General features: G+C 31.1%; 1 protein-coding gene across 1 annotated transcript; it reads right to left on the reverse strand.

Annotated features, from left to right (window-relative positions):
- Window positions 1-5092: 5092 nt before the first annotated feature.
- On the reverse strand, window positions 5093-7740 carry LOC107949709 (E3 ubiquitin-protein ligase AIRP2). Its single transcript, XM_016884452.2, has 5 exons — window positions 7109-7740; window positions 6452-6614; window positions 6252-6318; window positions 5612-5846; window positions 5093-5504 (listed from the first exon to the last, which is right to left on the reverse strand). Exons 1-5 carry the CDS (start codon window positions 7192-7194, stop codon window positions 5294-5296), a joined length of 762 nt encoding a protein of 253 aa, XP_016739941.1. The 5' UTR covers window positions 7195-7740; the 3' UTR covers window positions 5093-5293.
- Between the last annotated feature and the right edge of the window lie 4942 nt (window positions 7741-12682).

Here is a 12682-nt window from a genome sequence, read left to right on the forward strand (position 1 = left end):
TTGGCAAATAAGGCGTTTCAAAAAAACGAGTCAATGTAGAGATTTGTGGAGTGTACCTCACATTTCAGATAAAACAGAGTCGACGTCGAGATGAGGAAAAGTTGATGTCCCGACGATAAGGCATGCCACATCCTGAAGAGAAGAACCCATTGTCCCGATGACGCGATGCCTGGTGTCCAGACGAGCCGATAACCATGTCACGACGTGGCGACGTGTTCCCCACTTAACTAAGCTTTCTTCTCTTACTTAAACTCTATAATCTTTTCCCAATAAAACTCTAATTATTCTAGGGATGTTTTAGTCATAATTGTTCACGAATTTTAGCCTATAAATAGGCCATTTAGCAACCCTAGATAGTTTAGAGAGTTTGTAGGAATTTTGGGAAAACTTTGTATTTCAAGTTCAGGGTTTATTTCTCTATCTTATACTCTGCTTTTTTGAATTTTTTTCCGGTTTAGTGAAACTTTCTATTGCCCATGGTTTTTTTTATCAATTTTGGAGGGTTTTTCCACGTAAATATTTGTGCCCCATTTTCTTAGTTTTACATTTGTATTCGTTGCATAATTCATGTTCGATTCAACAGTTTACTTATTTTTTATAGGCTGACATGTTTAGGATCATCTACTAATATAAGTTGTCTTTTCGTTACGATTTGACAACATAATATCGTTTCATATTAGTTAAACATTAAAAAGCTAATGAGCTAAAATTTGCTTCTGTTTTGTTTTACATGAAAAGCCCGTTAAGAACAATATACAAAAGGTATTAATGTAATTCAAGAATAATTTTATTAAACAAATCTATTCAAAAAAATTGCAAGTATACAAACGAATATACTACACTTAGGGCACCAGGTCCAACACCAACATCATCACCTATAACAACCTCTTCACCACCTTCACCTTTACCATCGGAGTATACATATTCACTATTATTCTCAATTCTCGATCAGGGTAGAGGCCGATTTTTCAGTGGTGCTAGAAACGAAAATTTCAAAACTTTGTATTTCAATAATCGAGACAGTAACTATTATTTAATATTTTTATGAGTTTATTATAGTGTTTTATTGAATTTTGATGTGATAATTTTTGCTTATGGGACAGTTAGCTAAGTACAAGTGGTTTTGAAAAATGAGGCATTAGGACCTCATTTCCCTAAATTGAGCCCATAAATATTTTAATAAAAATATTTAAAGAGTTGTTATGTAGGTTATATTAAATTTTGGTCCTGTAATTTTGTCGATTAAATGGTTAATTAAGGTAAAAGAACTAAATTGTAAAAATCGTAAAAATCAATTGATATAAATTTTTTATTTATCAAATGGTTTAAAAATCAAATAGTACGGACTTAAAGTGATAATTAGCCATATTTTTCATATGGTGGACGGTTGCTAAGTGGGAATTAAGTGATTTATATATTAAAACTATTAATTAAATTATTATTAATTGCTAAAACATAAAAACATGAATAAACTAGTTGTCTTCCTCATTTTCTCATCTTTCCCACCATTCCACCATAGCCAAGGAAGCTTAAAATTTCGGCCAAACGTATCCTATTGCATTTATGTCAAATTTAGGTCAGTTTCTCGTAAATTTTATATTTTTGAGATCTTTACAATTTGGTCCAGTTAACCCGTATCCCCATTTTCAAAGTTGTTAAAGTTTTTAAATGTTTCCATTGATGTAAACTAAAGCTTTTTATGTTTAATGGTATTTTTTTGAGCTTATTTATGAATATGGACTAATTTGCTAAGTAAATTTCTTTAGTTTTGTGTATAAGAACCAAATTGTAATAATGTAAAAATTATCATGAAATTTCTAAAAATTTTGTTTTTAGAAGGTTGTACATTTATGAATTTTTAATTAGATTAAAAATAAAAGTTTGAATTTGAAAGATATAATAGTTTTAGTTTTAGGGATTAATTTGAATAAATTGTAAAACTTTAGGGCCGATTTGGAAAATGGAATTTAAATTAATTTACGGATATTATAGGCTGTTTTGAGATGTTTTTAATTGATTAATAGAATTAAATCATATTATAGATCGAGATTTGAAACAATCGAAAAATAAACGCGAAAAAATGAAAATTTACCTAAAAGTCCTTGATGTCGTATTCGTTCTCGATTTTGATTAGGTAAGTTTCATAAGAGACTAAATTTGTTAATGACAATTTATTATTGTACTATTTAATCGTTTGATAGTTAATTGTTGTAATATAGTAATTGTTGGCATCGAAAGAACTATAGTGCAAAATCGATATATGTGGCTAACACGAATAGTTATATGATATGGAATGGTTATGAAATATTAATTGGTTTAAGCTATAAGTAAATGTTTATTTAATACGTGAATGGAAATGAGTAAGTGTATGGTTATTTTACTATATTTACGAAATGTTCAAAAGAATGGAAAGATTAAATGCGTGATACAAGGCCAATGTGAACTTAGTGAATAGCTAGGATACAAATTACATGTCATTAGGGTCTTTTATAGTAGGTACTATGTACTGGTGGTGGATACCTTACCGATGGCTAAGAATCTGCATGTGTTATGGATTCTTCATAGCTCGTGTGAACAACATCGTGTAATGGTTATTGTCCGATTCATAGCTCGTGTGAACATTATTAACCCATGGATCCGAGGTATATTCACTATAGTTCTCTGGGAGATGAAAATAAAAGTGATATAAAAGGAAATTGTTAAAATAATGTGATTACTAAATTTGAAATGGATACATAAGAATAGAATGATTTAAATGTTGTACTTGTTGGACGTTTTTGTTATTGATTAAATGGTATTGTTGGAAATATTATTTGATTCATGTGTGATAATCTCACCTATTGTTATTAAATTGTGATATAAAAGAACTGTATAGTAGCTAGTCCATTTACTTAAATGCGAACTGAGGTGAGTTATAATGTTTTAGGTTGTGATTGATAAATAAGCAAAAATCAATTGAGTTACAATTGGTCAAATGTGTTTTGGATTGTATTAAAGATAAATGGTTATATTATACGACTATGTAATCTAACTTATTAACCTCTGGAAGTGTTAAGTGATGTACTTGTGAATGTAACAGAATGTCAAATGAACTTGTTACATTAGGTTTTCATAATTTAATTGTAAACTTATCGAGGTAGGTTAAATGAATTTCATATGAGCTTACTAAGCATTTGTAATGCTTATCTAGTTTGCTTTTCTGTATTTGAATAAGTTATTTTGCGAAACGCACCAGTCGGATTAACTTTGAGCTGAGACTATCTAGTCTCTGATTCGGTAATATTATTTATTCCAAATTCGGTTATGTGGCATGTATATAGGGTTGTATTTGTTTTTAAGTTATTTTTAATGTTCATGATCTTGGTTTAATGATGTTGGATGATTTGGTATTATTATGAGAAATGAAGTGCCAATTGAATAGCCTACTTGAAATTTGATTTACTCAAGCTAATAGATATGCACATGTAAATAGGTGTTACAGTTTCATATATATATATATGCAAATTGTGTTTTGAAATTGTACATGTTTATTCAAATGGTATTTTTATTATGTTGGTAGGCTTGTGAATATGAATGTCTATGTATATACGTAATGTTTTGGTCTTGTTCTATAGGTTACATTTTAATGATTAAAGATTGGATAAGTAAGACATGTGTGAGCAATGGGTGTTGTATGTTTGAGCTTGTATGCAACACTTAGGATGAAGTAGATTTTGAATTAGTAAGATATGTCTATTTGGTCTTTAAGGTAAGGTTAATGGAAGTACTTGAAAATACATTGTTGTTACATGAAATGATTGTTAGATGGAAATGTTTAAGTGATAGAATTTATGGATGAAAGGTATTGAATGTTAGCTTGCAAAAGTTTGAATTGAGGTGTCAATTGTGGCATATTGGTTAGGCACATAAGATGTATGAAATAAGTGTTGTTTTGAGTATGTTTTGATGATTATTTGGACATGTTTGAATGTTGGTGTGATGTAGCTTGTAACCTAAGGAATTAGGTTTCAGTGATTTGGTTAAAAAGGGTCCTTTAGGTGCACACGAGCTGAGACACGGCTTGACATGCGACCGTGTGCCATACACAAGTATATGGCACGATTGTGTGCTCTGTGTGATTTAGGTTTCAATTGGCACACACGGCCACAGTCTATTATACGGCCTGAAGACATGGCTGTGAGATTCCACCTACACGGTTTTTGTCATTACACATGGTTGAACAACATAGCCTTGTTCCATAGCTTCGCACGGCCTTAGTCTGTGACACATTTGTATGACGCCTGCTTTGTATTTTTACTTTCTTCTTTTGAAATGTTTCAAGTGAGTCATTTCTTCGTTTTAAGCTATTTTAGAGCTTCTATGTGTTTGTTTTAACCTCAATAATATACGAATATCATGTTTTTTATTATAAGTTTGATAATCAATGATCGTTTTGAGAAATTTTATATTGATATAACATGATTCCGTCCTGTTATATGTGGTAACATCTCATAATCTTAATTCAACGATGAAAACGGATGAAGAGTGTTACATTTAGTGGTATCAGAGTTACGGTTTAGTTGATTTTAAGACTGAACGTAATGTTTGTTGAATCTAGAAATACATGCCACATTAATTTGGGATAGTATGATGCAATATGATCCAATCTGAAAATGCTTAAAGCCTAATTCATTTGGCATGCTTAAACCTCAATGTTGAAAGCCTAGAAATAGCTTAATCACTAAGACAAATACAAATCCTGATATGATTGAATCTGAAATCTTCAAATAAGTAAAAAGAATTTATAGGCAATAAGAGTGATACGTATGTTTTGCCTGAATGAAGAACAAACAGTGAATTGGACTGCAACATTTGGAAACTTTGCTAGCTCTAATAAGCATGTGGAAGCTTCAAAAAGTAATAACATCCCAAAATTAATGTCCTCGGCTTTGCTTAACAAAATATGAAAGTACGATTCTCCACACATTTAGACAACGGTGTCTGATACAAGTGTCAAACATGAATACTGTAAGAAAAATGAAGAGTCTGAATAACATAGTCAACAACAATTTTATAGTGAAGTGAAAGAAAGAAAGAAAGAAAGAACAAAAGATAACATTAAGCCTGGGAGGCAATCTCCAAGTCAACTAATATAAATATTAATAATTGGGGATCTTACATGATCATATACATTATTTTGCCAAAAAAAATTGTATTGTGGAACCGAAATTCTCAATGTGTATCTAACCAGATTATATGCACATCCAGCAGTTGGCAATTATCCCTCTGTACATGAGAATTCTCTCCTAGCAGATTAGATCAAATACTCATAATACATTACGAACAACGCATCTGGCAGATCCTTAGGCAGCTTGTTTATATACAATTGGAAGCGCAAAATATCCTCCTTTAACACAGTCTTGGTTTCAACCACATCAGTACTTCGTGTAAGAACCCACAAGTCCCCAGAAGTTACTCGTTTCAGACTTCCACGACAAAATGGGCAAGATTCAGATCTTAAGCTCCTGGAAGGTAATGAAAAATGAAGACACAAATACAGGATTACTTGGTTATTGTATGTTAACCAAGGACCAAGTCCAAAAGCAGGGAAAAACAACAATGCACGACATACCAGTCACGGTAGCAATTGATACACATTGCATGGCAGCAATTTGGCAAAACAACTTTGTTGCATGGCTCTAGACAGATTCCACATTCATCTTCCCTCTCCAACTCCATATCTGATACTTTCCTTTTATCGACTAATTTCTTCTTGACAACCATTTCAAAGCAGTGATCTTCCTCTCCAGTCGCATCAAGCTCTGAGAGATCACCATGAAGACGTTGAAGAGATGGTAATATAACAGCTGCAATTTTACACCAGTAAGTCTATGAATTCAGATAACATGAATGCATTCCCATTCTATTCCAGATTGAAACCACAAGGATGACAATTCAATCTTTTATTCAGTTTAGGCTTCCAAGAGGTTCAACTGTGACCCATATTAGATTAATGCATATAGACCAAAAGAGACTTGCTACAATATCGTGCATGATGAATGTAACACGTTAGAGGCAGACAATTAGATTTTCCAGTTTATTTGGACTGAGAGAAGTGGCGAATACAATGTATTATTCTTGTTCGGATATTACTTAGATTCTTTGGTTTTTCATACTTTTGCAACTAGTATCACTTATTTTCTACACTTAAATGGTACATAGTACATTAAGAACAAAACAACAAGAGAGAGATGACTTTTCACTTCACATACAGTAGAATTCTCTTATGGTGGCCTTCCTTCTACATGAAGAGATACTTGGCCTGCCATCTGAGCGTACCTAAAAACATAAATCAACAAAGCAAACAAGATGATTCATTTAACTGAAACTTAAACGATGACGACAAGGCAAAACTGAGAAACAATAATTCATTAAAGTCACACAAGGAAACAACATGGATAAGTTAACTGACCTGATATACAACAATGTGAAATAGGTTTAGGTAACTTGAAAATAGACATGAACACGAGCAATCCAGCCATTGAAGAAAAAACAATAAAATGGGTGCTAAATGATTGTAAACCAGTTTCATTTGAAGACATCCAGCTCCCTTAGCTCTTGACATAGAGGCAGCTCTAACAACAATGTAAGAAAGAATATAATCATAAATCAAACATTTCCATTGAAATTTTATTGTGCAAATTCAGAAAGAATATACGACAAACATTATAAAGTAATACTACACAAATGCTAAGGAGAAATTAAAAAAAAAATACAAAAGGTACTGATTTTCTAAAGATGACTGCTTGATGACTGAAACTCTGCCAACACTTTAACCCCTAATAAAATATTTTGCTTGAATATTTCAAACACTGTTAATCTTTTCTGATGATTGAAAACAGCAAACCCTTAAAATGAAACACAAAAGGAAGCCTTTTTCACCACTTGATTGAAATAAAACTTTGATCTTGTCCAAATTGTTCAATGGTAACAGATAGAAACAAGAAAAACCCATTAAACATGATGGAAACTAAAAATTTCAAAGAATCCCATCAAATTCCAAGTACAATTCAAGTTCAAGCAAGTCCAAATTAAAAGAAAAAAGAAAAGACAAGGGGAGTGAACTCACAGAATATTGGCATGTTGAATGTCAGTTTCAAGAACTTTAAGGTAATCTTGGTGAGAAGAACTTGCAGAAAGCTCAAAATAGTCCATTATTTCCCTTCACTTCAAAGCTTAAACCAAATTCAAAACACTCACAAAAAAAGGGGGAGGGGGAGAAAAAACAGTATTTAAAAGTCTGGGTTGTTTTTTTTTTCCCCCAAAATGAAGTATATGAAGTTGAAAAAGTTTGTTGAACAAGAGAAAGGCAGGCCTATGGAGTGAAGAAGACGCTGGTAGGAAAGACAACAAGGTCTTCTGGAAACCTAATATCCGTCAAACGCATTTTTTTAGAAAAAGAAAAGAAAAAAGAGAAGAAAAATAAGAATTGGTCAGTGGATTTTCTGAATAGTTTTGAATTCAAACAAAAACCAAAATTATAATAATATTTGTTTTTTGAAAATAAAAAACGCTTGGGGTTTGGCCGTTGACTGTAGAATGGAGCAGTTAAGGAAGTGGATAAAATGGGGATGGTGGGGGGGTTAGGTGCTTTCTTGTTGGCTGATGCTTCTCGCCACCCCGGAAACCGGTTTTCAAGTCAAACTGATTATAATTGCGTTTTAGAATGTTTTTGGACAATTGGGTTGCTTTCTTCACCCAACTTATTATTTTTCTCTAAATAAAATAGATCATAATTGTTGTTTTCAAAAACAATCTTTTATTATTTATCTATATTATATATTAAAACTTTGACGAATGTGAAATTACTAAAAAGTTATTCTTTTTACAAACAAACAAATATATTTTAATAAATAAAATTTGAACCCAAATCATATAGATTTCCACCATATTAATTTCTACTTTTTAGAATATGTTTTTAAGGTTACTCTTGAGTATCAAGTTTAGGGATTAGTTACATCATCACAATAGAAAAATACTGTAAAAGTAGAGTGAACAGTAACTCGACACTAAAGTTCAAGGTTTAGTAATTTGATTTATGAATTAATTTTAGCAGCTATTAAATATAGTAGAAGTCAACAACTATAGCAATTGACTTCAACTTAATAAATTCCCTATCCTGGTTTAATTTTACGAGTTTACCTCTCTTGATTTAAATAAAAAATCAAGTCTAAAAATTTAATCAAGCAAATACTTAAATGTTACTTTAAATTAATTATTAATTAAAATAATTAAATAATTTACACGATCAATTCTATTTCTACTAAAATCACAATAACTTTATCGTTTTCAAATTTATGTACAAACTTATTTAATTATTCGAATAAAGTTACATTACAATGACTACATTATTTAATTTTCACTTTGGACCCAGTTATTTAATTTTTTATCCAATTAAGTAATAATCTAAATAAATTAAAGGGTAAACTATAAAAATAGTCACTTTTGTTTGCCTCAAATTACATATTAGTCACTTATGTTTGAAATGTTACGTTTTAGTCACTTACATTGTTGTTTTGTTACGAAGTGGTCACTCTACCATTTAGCTCTATTACCTCCCTAACGGTGATCCTACGTGGTAGTCCAAATGGGTTTTAAATGCCAACTTGGATGTCCTACGTGGTAGTCCAAATTAAATTTATTTAATTAAAAACCTATTTTTATCCTAGCAACTAGACATCCACGTTGGCATTTAAAACCCATTTAGATTGCCACGTAGGACTGCCGTTAGGGAGGTAACGGATTTTAACGGTGGAGTGACCACTTCGTAACAAAACAATAACATAAGTGACTAAAACATAACATTTCAAACATAAGTGACTAATATGTAATTTAAGGCAAACAAAAGTGACCATTTTTGTAGTTTACCCTAAATTAAATTATTCCTAAGTCATCTCTTGTAACACCCCTTACTTGACCCGATTGTCAGATCTTAGCTACAAGATGCTACATTCGTTGTCAGAGTAACTACAAACAATTATACATCATTCAATCATTCAAACATGTAAATCAACATTAATCACATTTATAATATGTTACACAATCATTTCCAAGTCTCACACGAGCTTACGAAAGTTCTTTTGCTAAGAGTATGAATTATGACCAAAATGTAAAGTTTTAAAAATCTCAGACTAACGTCACGACTTCTTATTTTCCTCGTTGCGATGTTGTTAACTCAGTGAGTTACGTTGTGACGCCACCACTATTGGACAAGGCTGCGACGTCATAAGGAGGGACCAAGCTAGACCCCACCAAAGTGAGAGGCGGGGGCGGTAGCTATTTCATGTATACAGTGAGGCACCCTTAGAGGCCACACCTCAGGGTATTGAACAATTTCATCTGTAATTCTGTAAAGACTCGATAGTTAGGGGTCTCGAAAAGTGTATTTTCGGGACTCTGTTTTCGTAAATTGGACTTGTAAAGAAGTTAGTTGTGTAGTTAATTAGGTTTTGGTTAAGTGAATTTGCATGAATTAAGAGTAATTAGGTATAAGGACTAAATTGCATATAGGGTGAAAGTTGAATTATGGATTAAATAATAATTAAATGGACTAAATAAACAATTATGTCATTGTTCTTTAATGAGGCGGCATAAGGTGTAAAATTATTATATATATTATTAATAAATTAAATTTAAAATATATATTATAATATGTTTTACTTAATATTTAAGTAAACATATATTATAGTAATAAAAGAAATAAAGAAAGACAAAAGCAAAACAAAACAAAAAGAAAGAAAAAGAAAAAGAGAAAGAAAGAAGAACCTACGGCTTAAGGGTTTCAAAGTTCCAAGTTCAATTGCTAACGTCGTACCCGAATCCTCAACTAAAAAGGGGAAAGATAAAGTTGACGTGGAATAGCTAGGATTTTCTGGTTTGTATTTCTATAATCCGAAACTAGTTATTAATTGTTATATTTTTTATTTAATGCATATGGTAAGTGTTGAGGTGAGTAACTGATATTTGATAATTGATTGAAATGGATTGAATTGGTAGATACATATTGAATGTATTGATTATTGAATTGAAATGCATATATGTGTTAATGTGAAATTTAGATATTGGATATTTGTTGTATTTGGAAAGTGAATTGAAACCCTATTAACTGTATCGGGATGAGTCGGATATAAATGGCATGCCATAGGATAGGAAGAGTTCAGGGATTTTTTTCGACTTCGAGTTGATGAGGCACTAAGTGCCAATTTACTTTGGTTTAATTGATGATACATTGGGTGTCCAATTTATATAGCGCTGGGCACAGTTATTACTTCGGATTTATCCGATGAGGCACTAGGTGTCAAACTGGTGTGTTGGTTGGATTCGTGTATTCGTCCGAGTTCGAGTTGTGTTAATAGGGGTAATTAAATAAAATAGTACTATGATTGATATTGGATGATATTGTATGTGAATGAAAATGAGATAGTGAATTGAAACATGAAAATGAGACACATGAATTACATATTCATGAATTGGATATAGATTGAATAATATTATGTTTTAAATTATATATATTAAATTGTGAAAAGCTATTATATAGCAATATAGCAAGTGGTAAGATTTGAGAATGGTATGAAATGATGTATTTATGAATTGAATATTGAATGGCTAATGCCATTGCATGAATAAATGTGGTCTTAATATTCAAATGTGCTTATAATTAAAATATACATATTATATTATCTTGTCTTAAAATATTCGGATTATAGAAATACCACTGAGTTTTACTCAGTGTACGGTTTTCTTTTTCGTGCGCAGATTAGGTACTTCAATTTTGATCGCCGATTCAGCATCCAACAATGCTCCCGAACTCAAACGTAGTGATGAATACTTTTTTTTGTGTCGGCATGTACCTAGGGTGTCTAAATAATAGTTATTTTGTGGATTGAATGTAAATGAGATTATAAGTTTAAAATTGGTTGGTTTTATACATATAAATATGTGTTTGTTTTTAAAGTCATATTATGGCATGGTAAATTGAACTAAATCTAGATAGGTGCATGTGAATTTAATTCTATGTTTAAGTGCTCATGAACTAGGCAAATTGATTTGGATTTCGTATGTTTATAATTTGGATTAAAATGATACTTTGATGACTTGTTTTGATGATATGAAATGCTTAAGAATTCTGCCTGTTTGATCGATAAACTTTGGTAATGCTTCGAAACCCTATTTCGGTGACGGATATGGGTTAGGGGTGTTACAAATTCACTTATCAAATTAAAACTTGTAAATAACTATTATGGTTATTCAATGAACCAGAGTTGTAAGAATTTATTTTTAGTATAAAATGAGTCTTAGCAGTAGTTAATGGTTGGAAGGTTAGGTGGTCCAAGTACATAGTAAATTCAGTTAGAAGCTTGTTAAGATATTCAGATTGATTGCGACATTCGGTACCCGAACCTGGCAACAGGGTTGGGTATAGGGTGTTATATAACTTTTTACTAAGTTCACACGGGCATTATTTCTATATACACATCATTAAAAATCCTTGTATTTGATCGTGGAAAAAATTTACATGTCTTGTAATCATTAAATTTTCATAGTTGTACCCTGTACTATTACATAATAACCAATGAACACATGAAATTTCAATTTAGTCCACAATTACCCAAACATGCCAAATTTACTAGAATTCTAATTCTATCTAAAAATTTATATATATATGAATCAAAACACAACGTTAAATAAACTAGTAAGTTCCATATGAACTTACTTGTTCAAAATATGAAAAGAGAGGATACTTTATGATCAAATATGCAATTTTAGCTTTTTCCCGATTGACTTCAATTCAATCCAATTCTTGATCTATATAAATATGCTATGATATGCATGATCCTATAGAAATTTACTTTTCAATTCCCGAAAATTTACATTTGATTCAATTTAGTCCCTAAACTCAGAATAAGCATAACTTGCGATTCCTAACTTCGGGTTAAAATCCAATTTCATGAATTTTCATTAGGGACCTTATTGTAATGACCAGAAAGTCAGTGGTGTCAAAAATTATGGTTCCAAAATGTGTTTTTCGTAAACCATGTTTGTAAATAGTAATATTTAATATTTATAAGGCTAGTGTAGAAATATGTTAAAGTTTGGTTTAGTAATTTTATTTAATTGATAATTAATTAGGGTACAAGTGTAATGATTCTAAAGTCAGTGCTATTGAAAAATGCAGTTTTGGGACCTTGTTTCCATAAATCGAGCCTCTAAATATTATTAAATATTTACGAGACGAGTATATAGGTTGATTAAAATTTTGTCTACTAATTTTGTCATTTGGGTGGTTAATTAAGGTACAAGGACTAAATCGTAAAATTTATAAAAGTTAAATTACCATAGATTTTTAATTGGAAGCTTAGATTAAGGACTAATGTGGTAATTATACCACATTGAAATATTAGTGGATGGTCAATGACCATAATATATATGTGTATGTATATGTTATATAATGATAAATAAATAAATATAACATAAATTAAAATAGGGTAAATGGAAAGAAAGAGAAACATTTTTCCCTCTATCTTCATCAAAGAGTCGAAACTCTATAGTTTAAAAGAAGGGGGAACGACCTTTAGGGTCTTGAAGTTTTGGTAACAAATTGGTTTGTGCAATTTAGTTTTTTTTTGTAATTTTTATGTTTTTG

The sequence above is a fragment of the Gossypium hirsutum genome, chromosome D03, assembly GCF_007990345.1.
Source record: "Gossypium hirsutum isolate 1008001.06 chromosome D03, Gossypium_hirsutum_v2.1, whole genome shotgun sequence".
NCBI classification, from domain to species: domain Eukaryota; kingdom Viridiplantae; phylum Streptophyta; class Magnoliopsida; order Malvales; family Malvaceae; genus Gossypium; species Gossypium hirsutum.

Excerpts from the sequence above, each read along its gene's own strand:
- LOC107949709 (XM_016884452.2), bottom strand. The coding sequence starts at position 7,194 with ATGGACTATTTTGAGCTTTCTGCAAGTTCTTCTCACCAAGATTACCTT. Across the intron at positions 6,615-7,108 it reads ATTCAACATGCCAATATTCT|AGCTGCCTCTATGTCAAGAG; the intron begins GTGAGTTCACTC and ends CATTGTTGTTAG. Across the intron at positions 6,319-6,451 it reads TTCACATTGTTGTATATCAG|GTACGCTCAGATGGCAGGCC; the intron begins GTCAGTTAACTT and ends TTATGTTTTTAG.